This window comes from Panicum virgatum, chromosome 6N (assembly GCF_016808335.1).
Source record: "Panicum virgatum strain AP13 chromosome 6N, P.virgatum_v5, whole genome shotgun sequence".
In the NCBI taxonomy this organism is placed as follows: domain Eukaryota; kingdom Viridiplantae; phylum Streptophyta; class Magnoliopsida; order Poales; family Poaceae; genus Panicum; species Panicum virgatum.
In genome coordinates, this window is record NC_053150.1 from 45,240,047 (window position 1) to 45,251,635 (window position 11,589).

The following is an 11,589-nucleotide window of genomic DNA, read 5'->3' on the forward strand; positions in this document are numbered from 1 at the left end:
ATCGAGTTCCCCCCGCCCGAATCGATGTCATTCCATTAGCAGACTAGAATACAAACCAAGCTTCTCATTTTTGCCATGGAGTCTGTGAGCACGTAGAATGGACAACGTCTGTAAAGATGAAGCATGATATATGTTCTGATTGTTCAGCAAAGAAATGAAAAGGAACATCGTGCAGAACAAATAAATAACCCAACACATTTGTTTTTGAACAAATTTAAATCTAGTGAATGGAAGGAAAGTCAACCCAACAGATAGTTGTTTCATGGAGCTTCTCGCCGAAGTCCCTAGCACCGGAGAGCACAACATGAGACACCTCACACCCATGGCATCTGACCACACAAACCCTTTATTATGCATTCGTGCAGCGCTGCAACCGTGCTGCAGGTGCAGGAGATAAACGTGGGCGACGATGAAGCAACGACGCTGGGGCAGTACCAATGGCCGCCTCATTCATGCCCTGCCACAGTGCCTGAGGAAGGGGAAGGCTGGAGGGGCATTTTCAGTACCTACTAAATCTAAATGGCCTTAACAGGAAAAGAGCCGGTTGATGGATTAATGAAAGAAAATTGTGCTATGGTATAGATTAAAGGATGAACCTTTTTATGGTATTATTCAGTACCAAGCAAATGAAATTTCCTGATCAAGATATACAGCTACCCTCTCTCAACTTAGAACAAATACAGCAGTAGTAACTAGTATATGTCAACCTCTCTGTCGTTTAGACAACATCAAATCCCTCTCGATGCAAAACCATCTCTGCAGCTACCTATACTTTCTCTTTCATACAACTGAGTAACAACCTTGTAATCGGAGCGGCCGATTCAAAACCAAACCACACAACTCTATAAAACCATACCAGTAGAGCTTTGCCCTAACCGCGCAGTTGATTCAGGCAGCCACGGTCCGCCCGGCTTTCCAGGTCTCGTACTCCGGGTCGTCGGTAGGCAGCTCGAAGCGGCAGAGCGGGCACGAGTTGCGCACCTGGAGCCACGGCACGATGCACTCGTCGTGGTACCGGTGCGAGCACGGCAGCCTCTTCACGCGCTGCCCGGCCGCGACCCCGTCCTTGCAGACCGCGCACTCATCGCCCTCTCCTTCCTCACCGGCCGCGACGACGGCGGAACGTAGCAACTCCACGGCCGATCTGGCCGCCGGCGGCTTGTTTTTCAGGAACAGCCCGTCCCCGCCGGCGACCAGCACCTCTGCCATCCCCCTGTGGGAGGTGTACACGAAACCTTCCTCGGCGTCGGCGTCGGCCGGCGGGGGCACGTCGGCGAGCACCTCCCACTCGGGCTCCGGGGCCTCCCCGGCGGCACCCGAAGGGGACGCGACCTCCTCCCACTCGAACTCCTCGGCGGGGGAGCCCACGACGAGCGGCAGATCCAGCTCATCGGCGTCCTCGATCTCGAGGCAGTCCCAGCAGATCGAGGTGAGATCCCCGTCGTAGTCCGCCTCCACGTCCACCTCAGTGAACCCGAGGTCCTCGCCCCCGGGCGCGAGGATCGCGTCGCGGAAGAGGGCGACGTCCACGGAGCTGAACAGCCTGCGGACGCGGTCGACCGCCGTGGCCGCCGCCGATGCGGAGGGGTCCGGGCGGAAGACGGGGACGAAGGCGTCGTCGGAGCAGTAGGACGCGGAGCGGGAGGAGGAGGAGCCCTCTAGGGTTCGGCGGATCTCGCCGCCGGCAAGCCGTGGGTGGTGGATAGATGAGGAAGCCATGGATGCGAGGCGAGAGAGGGGACGGAAAAAAAAAATCGCGCCCTGGGGAAGGCGTTCCGGGCGCACCGGGGGTTATTGAATTGGTGCCTTGAAATTCTACGGTTCTCGTGGTAGATGGCTAGCGCGTGCTTCACCCATGACATGTGGGTCACGGATTCATGGGACCCGGCTGGTAGTGGGAGGTGGGTCCGCGGATAAGCCGTGGTTGGTAAGGGTGCTGACTCATGACAGCTGGGGCACACGTTACTGGACCCACCTGTCAGTACAGGAGATGGTTACGTGTGCGCAGTGTGCAAGAGGACAGGGACAGATGGCGCTGCCGTGGGAACGGGAAAACGATGGCCATGACCGTACGCTATGAATGCTACTTATGACATGTGGGGTCAGCTTGTTCCGGTCCACGCGTGTCAGTGAGAGGCTGAGGGTTGGGTGCGGTGAGAGTCGGGCCATTGCTGACGCCATTGGGTGACATGTGGGGCCGCAGGGGTGTGTAGTGTGAAAGCCGAGCAAAGGTGCCGGTTGCTTGTGTTGCGGGAACGACAGGCTGGACAACAGCGACGCTGCGATGCCGTTGATCGAAGCAGCGTCACGGCAGATCCGCCGTTGCTATCGGGCTCCGGAGTTGACCATTCGGACATTATTTTTGCATTTTCAAATAGTTTAACCTCCAATAACAAAATATATGAGAATTTCGTCAACGGGTCATGAAATTTAGAGTGTGTTTAGTTTGCGAATTTTTTTGTGTTTGGCTATTGTAGCACTTTCGTTTTTTATTTAGTAATCAGTGTCAGATCACAAACTAATTAGACTAAAAAGATGCATCTCATCATTTACAGCTAAACTATATAATTAGTTATTTTTTAAATTATATTTAATGTTCCATGCATGTGTCCAAAAAATGGATGTGACGGGGAATCTTTAAAATTTTTTGGAACTAAACGTGGCCTTACGCATTTGCTATTCCATACCGATTTCAACGGTGAAAGGCAACAGAGTTAATTGCCCTGTGTTAAGAACTTCAAAATCGCCTAAAAATGTACGAGTCGATGTGGCAGAACACACTAGCACCATCAGCACAGTACAAGTTCTGGTATCTGCCCAGTTATACTTGACCTAAAAAAAATAACAATCTCATGTCGCAACGGGATTGGTAAAGACGTGCTGGTAGTTTGACAGTGCAGCAGCGGTGTACCTGTTCTTGACACGAACATTTCCATGTAATACAAAAACCAAGCTCGTGCGATCTACGAATTCTTTGTGATTGTACTATAGGTCCCAGCGCTGGGCTGGTCACACTCACATCTTCCACGAGGGCGTTAGGACTTAGGAGAAGAATGAATCCACTGTTGACAATTGCAGGCAGGACCCCCTCAAAAAAAAAAAACAATTGCAGGAAGGTGTGTGAAGTTGCCTTGCCACATGCTGTCATGCTCCCTCCGAATGCTGTTGGACTTGAGTTCTCTCATCGTGCTTTTCCACTAATCAAAATTTAGGTTCATTTTTTTTCCAAAGCATTTGTGATTGGCCAAAAAGCAGGTGTTTTTGGTTGATGGGTCTCAGTAGATGAGCTGGTGAGAGAGACACTCCACCAGTCCACACCTATATAAGTGTTCCAAGAATTCAAGAAAGTTTGGCATGCACCTGAAGAGCCGCCGAAGTTTGTGACTCACAAGTCACGACTTAAGTCACAACTCACGGAATTATCACGGATCGCACATGATATTTCTTTTACTACTCCTTATGTCATGTAATGTACTCCCTCTGTCCTCGAATGTATGACATTCTAGATTTCCAGAGATAGATTATGGAGGTAGAGAAAAGACTCATGTAACCCTTATTAGTGCATTGTTCAGTTAATCAATTGCTTAGTTTTCAGTATCCGCATCAAAATCAAGAAGATTAGCATATCATTTTTACTCCCCCGGCCCACCACAATAGTTTCTTTTACAAAACTAGCACCAAAACCAAGGAGATTAGTATGATTTTTTGTCCAAAGTACTCTAGGATTCCTTACATTTCGGTACAAATTTTGAACGCTCAAATGCCTTACATTTCAAGACAAAGGGAGTAGATATTTTAGAATTTTCGGACAGAATAAGGATGGAGAGTAAAAGTCTATATTATCCTTCTTTAATTACCAATACTAATTAAGAGAATAATGGAGATTTTTCTATTTAGGTTGGATGCAGATCTCAATGAGGGGTATTTTAAACCTGGCATACTAAAAATCCACTTAACAATTTAAAATTAGCTATATTATAGAACAAATTTAAATACTAGAAATAGCTACTCCTTGTAACATTCCGAAGAATTTACCAAGATAAATCACGCGCTAAAAATAATTTTCAAAATCTCTTTTCATCGTTGAGCTCAAATCATTCCTAAACCCCTTCCTGTCCGAACTCCAAATTCCCCGTAATCTTTCCCGGCGATCCCGCCGACCCGACACCAAAATCAATCGCCGTCCCTTCTCTTTCTTTTCCTCGTCCCGCGCGTTGCGCTGCGCCCGACCGCCGCGCGTGTTCGACCGTCGCCGCGAATCCCGCCGACCACCGCTTTCTCTCTTTTCCTTCCTCTCTTCTTTTTCTTTTCTTTTCTTCTCCTTTTTCCCTTTTTCCTTTTCTTCTTTTCTTTTCTCCCCCCTTCTCCCTTCTTATCCTTCCTTCTCTCTGCTCCCGTCCACGCGCACGCGCGCCCCTACTCCCGGCCGCCCCCATGCGCTCCACGTGCCGGGATGCCCGCCGCGCCGCTCGCCGCCTGCCCGACCCATCCCATCGCCCTGTGCTCGCCGCGCCTCCCGTCGTCCAGCACATCGCCGCTGCCTCGCCGCTCGAGCCCGCACTGCTCGAGCAGAGCTCGACGCCGAGCTCCACGCCAAGCAGCCGGCCCCTCCACTTGTCCACTTGCGCCAACCACCCCTGCACGCCCCATCTCCATTAAAGCTCCGCCGAGCTCGCCGTCCAGTCGGCCACCACCGTGCCCCCCCCCTTCACCGCCTTACCCCGCCTATAAATAGGCTCCTCGCGCAGCCCATCCCCACCATCACCGCCCTCGCCACCGCGTGCCCCCTCCCCTAGCCCACAGCACCGCCGCCACGCACGCCTCCGCCCGCCACCGTAGGACACCGTCGCGCCGCCCCCTCACTCCATTCCAACCCAAGGTGAGAAGGGCAATAGAATGCCCCCGCTCCCCTCATCGTTTTTCCCTTAGCCCTAGCCGCCGCCGGGCCCTGCAGCGCCGCCGCCACGCACGCCAGCCGCCGGCTGCCGCCCGCCACCGTGGCGCCGCCTCTACAGGCCGCCACCACCCCAAATCGAGGAGGGGAATCGATCCCCCATGTCGCCCTCCCCCTTTCCCCCTCATCTTGGGCGCTACCGTGCCCAGGGCTGCCGGCAGGAGCCGCCGCCGGCGCCCAGGTGCCCCATCCCCTGCTTCACGGGAACGGGAGGAGGAAGATGAAGGGGGCATTTTGCCCAAAACCCCCTCCCCTCTCTCCTTTTCATTTAAGAGCCCTTCCCTTTTATACCCTTTTTCCGAATAAACCCCCCCTTCATCTTTAATTATTCCAAAACAACCCTCCACCATACAAAAATATTTATAGATAGATCCTTGCCATTTTCTAGAGTAACCCTCATAATTCCAGAAATTACAACCAAGTCCTTTCTCTCCCAAGAATAATTACAAAGAGGCCCCTGAACCCCGGTTTAGCCCTAACCACTCCTTTAACCTATCATTTCATGTACCAAACATTCTCCGATTGACCTGAAAATTTACCACGCCACTGCTAATATAATTTTGGTCGTGCCATTAGAAAACTGCCTAAAAATATTACTCCTATCTCTATATCTTAATTGTTCCCAATTCGAGCTCAACGATAAAACCTTTATTTCTTTTTCTTTATTGTGTGCTTGCTTGTGTGCGTCGTAGATCACGGTGTGAATGAGGGAGAACCCATCGACGAGCAGTACCGTGAGCAAGTGTGCGAGGACCAGTTCCGCGACCCCGAACCTGAAGGACAGTACCTCGATCAGGACTTCCCGGAAGGCTTTGAGAACGACAAGTTCAATCTCATCCTTTGATACATATTTTGCCCCAGTTTTATAAACACAACCTATTGGCCTGTTTTCAAAACTGCATATTGTTTTGCTGCTAAAACCCGATTGGATAGCCACCCCTTGATTTGTTATGACTATTCCTTGACCACCTAGATTAGTGTCTAAATATGATCTGTTCTATTTGGATGTTAATCGCTGCTAGAATGCTTAGGACCTTGAACATGGTACAACTTGTTTTATAAAAGGAAAATGTGTGAGTGTGTGGGAAGGGAAAATATGAAAATTTTTGAAAACCAAAAGAAGGACGAGATGGATGTCACTTCTGTGTGAATTGCCAAAAGGTGTGCTCGTACCTGTGTGTTTGAGCAGGGTTGGGAGATATTCATCTTGTCACAATTAAGGACCGAGTTGATGTGTCATCTTGCCTAACTCTACCATCATGCAAACCACTTGACCGTTGTATGTGGCAACGGCTTAGCATAAACCCCACTAGTTAGTCTGATAGCCATCAGGAGAGCTGAGAGCAACGGGTGACTAAGGAGAAGGGATAAGCTCTGTGTGACTTATGCCCCGGTTAAACCTCGAAAATAGGTCAATGGCCCCTTGGTGGATCCCGTGGTCGCTAGTCTAGTCTAGCTAAGGTGGGTAATGGCTTTGTTAGGATCTGCACCGACACTACGGTGATCGTGCTGTGGTACCCCGCTTGTTGGTAAAGTTGCATACCTCTGCAGAGTATAAAATCTATTCGAATAGCCGTGCCCACGGTACTGGGCGAGTTATGGTTTGGTCACACAACTAGTATTTCTTCTGGGAATGGATGGGTTGGCGTGAGTTATTTTGGAAAGTGTCCGGCAGCTGTGTCGTGTGCTACGACGAACGGGGAGTCCGGTAGCAACTTATAAACTGGGATCCTGTGTGGATCAACTCTATGTGTACTCAGTACAAGATAATCGCTTTGGGAAACCCTTTTCTATCAAATAAACCCATGCATGAAAAATTAGCTTTCCGCAAATAAAACCCTAGCCTTATCCTTGATCCATCCTGTGCATGTATTCTGTTTATACCCCCTCCGTGGGTGTGGTTGGACTTGCTGAGTACATTTGTACTCACCCCTTACTTAATTTTTACAGAGGAAGATCCAGACTTTGTTCCCAAGGATGTTGAGTAGGGGTTCTGTTCTGCACCCAACCTTGCCTGTGGATAGGGTCACCCGCAGGAGCTCCTTATGGCGCAAGACTCTGATGACTTCTTTGTGCTTCACGTTCTTGTTTGGGTTGTAGTTGTTGTCCTCACTATAGTGGCGCTTCACTGCCCATTACCGCGTAGAGTTGTACGGTGATGTACCATCTGATATAATAAATGTATTATCAGCCTCCTAGGACTGGTATTGTATTACATTTAAGTCTTCTCTTATGAGGGGACGCTTCAGGTGGTATCAGAGCCGTAGGTTGGCCGTAAGAGCGAGACCACTTTGTCAAGCCTTTCCGTATTAGGACTTTCCTTGCTTAACCCTTTTTCCACACAAACACTCACCGCTGATTCTTGCCCTGTTCCGAATGGTTGACAATGGATGGAGTGGCGGAATCTGCCACGCAGAGCTCGGCCTTCCTAAGTTATTGCTACTCAGCCTGGAACGCGTCGGAGTTGTGGACCCACCGGAATATGTCTATCGGGAGTACGACTCCCGGGGCAACCTTCGGAGTGACATGATGATCTTCGTGGGAAAGAGCAACCACTACCCTGACGTGGAACCCTGGTTCATCTCCACCACTGGCTTTTGCTTCCCAGACACCTACCGAAAGGCCGCCCGAAAAGCCCTGCGACAACTGCGTGTGGTTTACAAACATCATCTTCAGCAGACTCCTATGGGATTTTTCCCGCCTACTGAAGGAAGAGGACACTCATGGATTGCCCGGATGAGAGGACTTGGGAGATAAGAAGAAGAACTAGAAGATACGGTCTCCCACCTATCCATCTACCTCACCGGCTTGGATCAACTCTACCACGAACAGGCGGCACAACTGAAGCACCAACTCCGCAGGGCCGAAAAGGCAATCCAAGGGATGGAGGAATAACGGATAAGAGCCATACGAGCCGAGAATTCCCTAGCCACCCTCCAAGCCCAAAGGCAAAACCACGAGGCGCACGGGACAGGTGGGTGGATAGTATAAGAACCCGAAGAAACCCATTGGGATAAGGGTACTCAGACAGAAGATGAGGTATTTGAGCAGTGTCTTCTACCAAAGAAGCGCCCTATCCAGTTCGAGGAAGAGTCTCCATGATAGGAGAGTAGCACACCTAAACTAGAGCCTCTATCCTAATAATCGTGTATCCATGGAACTGTACCCCACCATGTTGTAATAATAAGTACCATCTATCCCCTTTGTATCCATGTGTTTGTGCAAAGCTTGTTCACCCTATTTTTTATTTTCAGATGGCTGAGGAAGGATGGACCCGGGGCATTTGCCAAGCTGCACCTGGCTTCCCCAGCATTTTGATCAACGCCCTGGAGAGCCTTGGCATTTCGGAACGCCCAAGGTACTACAGCAGGGAGTACGAGCACCATAGTACCCTCTGCTGTAGGGTGATCCTGGTCATCGCCAAAAGTGACCGCTACCGCGACATCCAGCCATGGCGAGTGACCGCCACGGGGTTTAGGTACCAAGACACCTATCCCTAGGTCGTCAGGAAGGTGCTTCGTTATCTGTGCCGGATTTTCGAGGGACACCTCGCCCCCACACCGATGAGATTCTTTCCTCCGGCCATCAGAACCCTAGTTTGGGAGGCTTGCATGCGAAGCCTGGAACGGCGTAGTCATGAAGAGGACCCCTTGTACCAAGTAGCTACTTACCTAGCCTCCTCGGATCAGCTCTTTGACGAGCAAGCCAGCATCCTGAGGGAGCAGACCCATCGGGCCGAGCAAGCAGAACTCGCGGAAAGACTGCAACAGATCCGAGCGTCCCAAGCCGAGGCAAGAGCCGTAGCCGCTGTTAGCAGCGAAGCGGTTGCCCGGGAGAGTCTCAGGCAGGCCCGGGACCGACGTATGCAAGAATGGACCAGAAGTGGAACGCCAGTCCCGGCAATTGGGGAAAACCATGTCCTACTTGGGACGCCCATCATAGGATGGGGACTACTTTTGGGGACCCCACAAGCCCCACCCGAGAACCATGAAGGGTCTACTGACGCCGTTGAAGGAGAAACTGCTGAGCAACCCCTGAAAAACGAAAACCTAGAGAACGGCGAGCAAGGACTGCTCATTCCCCTGGAGGCACACTCCGAAGAAGGCTCGCCCCACGAGTAGCATGTTCCGAAGCCACCCTAGAAAAAGTCCTCCAGCCCCTTTGGCTTAAGTTGTACCCTTAATTGTGGTCTTTGTATCCGGACGTGTAGTACGCGTTTTGGCCTTGCCCCGGTGTTGTAGCCCCCCTTGCAGTAATGAGGTTGTTTGTGCTTGTTGTTTGTTAGTCTGTGTGCTTGTTGTTAGTCTGTGTGCTTTTCGACAGAAGGTAGATTCTGTCTTTTCACAAATACGAACTAAACAATTTAAACATCACTTAATCCTAATCCCAATCTCACAAAGACTCTACCCAATCTACAGATGGCTTCCCGAAGCGGTTCGGGAGCCTCCCGCAATAGGACCCCTACAGCCCTTGGAGCGGGAGGACAGCCTAACGGACAGGACCCTCTTCCGAACAAACAAGAAGTGAGCCAGAATGGAGGAGGAAACCAAGGAGAAGCGCCACTGCCACCACCTCCACCTTTCGGGGACCTGGCACAGGCGATAAGCAATCAGACCCTCATACTGGAAGCTCTGGCCAATGCCCTCATCAACAAGCGGCCACGAGAGCAGACCATGAATGACAAGCTTACAGCTTTCTTGAGGACCAAGCCACCCACCTTTGCAGGATCCAGCAACCCCTTGGAGGCAGATGACTGGCTGTGTATGATCGAAAGGAAGGTCGAGCCGTTCAAATGCCAAGACCGAGACAAAGTTCTTCTGGCAGCTCACCAACTCACCGGAACTGCCTTAGTTTGGTGGGAGAATTACTGTGCCGCTGCCGTAGATGCCTCCATCATCACTTGAGATGATTTTGTGAAGGAGTTCCGTCGCTACCATATCCCCATAGCCACCATGAAGTGTAAGGCGGATGAGTTCCGCAAACTACAGCAAGGGAGCATGTCTGTGGAACAGTACACCTACCAGTTCATGGAGTTTGCCCTCTATGCACCAGAGGAAGTGGATAAGGATGAAAAGAAACAGGACATGTTCGAGAAGGTATTGAACCCAGAATTCCGGACCCTGCTTACCCCTTAGATATACCCGGACTTCAATACTCTGATGAACATGACCATTCTCACATAAAGGACCAAAGCTGAAGAAAGGAAGGAAAACAAGCGTAAGTTCCTGGAAAGCAAGGCCCGCCAGCAGGACCGCTTCCAGAAACCAAGAAGCTCCAACTATACTGCACCAAGATCTCAGTCCCCAATACAGTATAGGACCCAGTCCCAAGTGACAGGCCCCTAGGCCCCTAACACACAGTTCAGGAGCCAGAACACCATGAAAGCCCCGCAGAGCAATGCCAGCCAAGTCACCACCAATAACAACAATGCTAGGTCCTGTTTCAACTGCCATGAGACAAGGCATTACATTGCCAACTGCCCATATGCCAAGAACAAGCCTGTTGCATCAACCTTCTCCAACTCGTTGAATGGGCCTAGGCCACCTATATCCGGAGCCAACCGTGTCCCCGTCGGCAGCAACAACAAGGGCAACAACAACAACCAGCAGCCTTATGGACGAGCCCGCGTCAACCACATCAATGCGCAGGAGGCTCAGGGTGCGCAAGGAGTGGTACTTGGTGAGTTCCTAGTCAGCTCAACTCTGGCAACAGTATTATTTGATTCTGGAGCATCACACTCATTCATATCGTCAAACTTTGTGGATAAGCATAAAATACCTACGGTACTACTAAAAATACCCCTATTAACCCGGACGCCTGGAGGTGACATCAAGTGCCAACTAGGTTGTTTACGGGTAAGGATCAATTTAAGTGGGGTAGAATTCCTAGCAGACCTAGTTGTACTTAAGTCTAAGGGAATAGACGTGATCCTTGGAATGGACTGGTTAAGCCTACACAATGGCCTCATAGGTTGTGCTGACAAGTGTAGCGAAAATGGCCTCTCATGCCATATTTCAATATAATGTTTTGGCGATTGATGACACACGCAACACTTGAACTAATGTGTTTGCTTAGATGATATACTCAGGCTTTTAGGTTCAAGTGATGACAAAGAGAAGAGAGGCGAAGCTAGGCCCGAAGGGCTGCCCCTACGGGGGTTCCGCTACCCGGTTAGCGGACCGGGGTCGAGGGGGAGCCGCCCCTCGCGGGTCTCAGGGCAGCGCCCTGAAACCTAAAAGAAATCAAGTCACCGGTTGAACCGACGCCAAGCAAATTACACACGTCGGTGCATTGACTTGAGCACGTCTGGGAGTTTTAGTATCACCGGTTAAACCGACGTAAGGCAAAATGTACTCATCGGTGCAATGACAGAGATGGCCTGCGGGCTAGGGTTTGGCACCGGATGAACCGACGATAGGAAGTTTGAATACGTCGGTGCAATGGCAGAAGCAGACCAAGGAAAATGCATACATCGGATGAACCGATGATGCACCGGTTAATGGCGTCGGTGCAGTTGTCCAGAGAGTTTGTTTTTCAAGGATCAGAGGACAGTTGCACTCACCGGTTAAACCGACGCTAACATTACATACACCGGTCGATTGCGTCGGTTGATTGCCCGTACACGTAACGGCTAG

At 50.7% G+C, this 11,589-nt stretch overlaps 1 protein-coding gene across 1 annotated transcript; it reads right to left on the reverse strand.

Moving 5' to 3' along the window:
• Nucleotides 1–556: 556 nt before the first annotated feature.
• LOC120678944 lies at nucleotides 557–1,803 on the reverse strand. Its single transcript, XM_039960406.1, has one exon. It carries the CDS (start codon nucleotides 1,717–1,719, stop codon nucleotides 889–891), a length of 831 nt encoding a protein of 276 aa, XP_039816340.1. The 5' UTR covers nucleotides 1,720–1,803; the 3' UTR covers nucleotides 557–888.
• Between the last annotated feature and the right edge of the window lie 9,786 nt (nucleotides 1,804–11,589).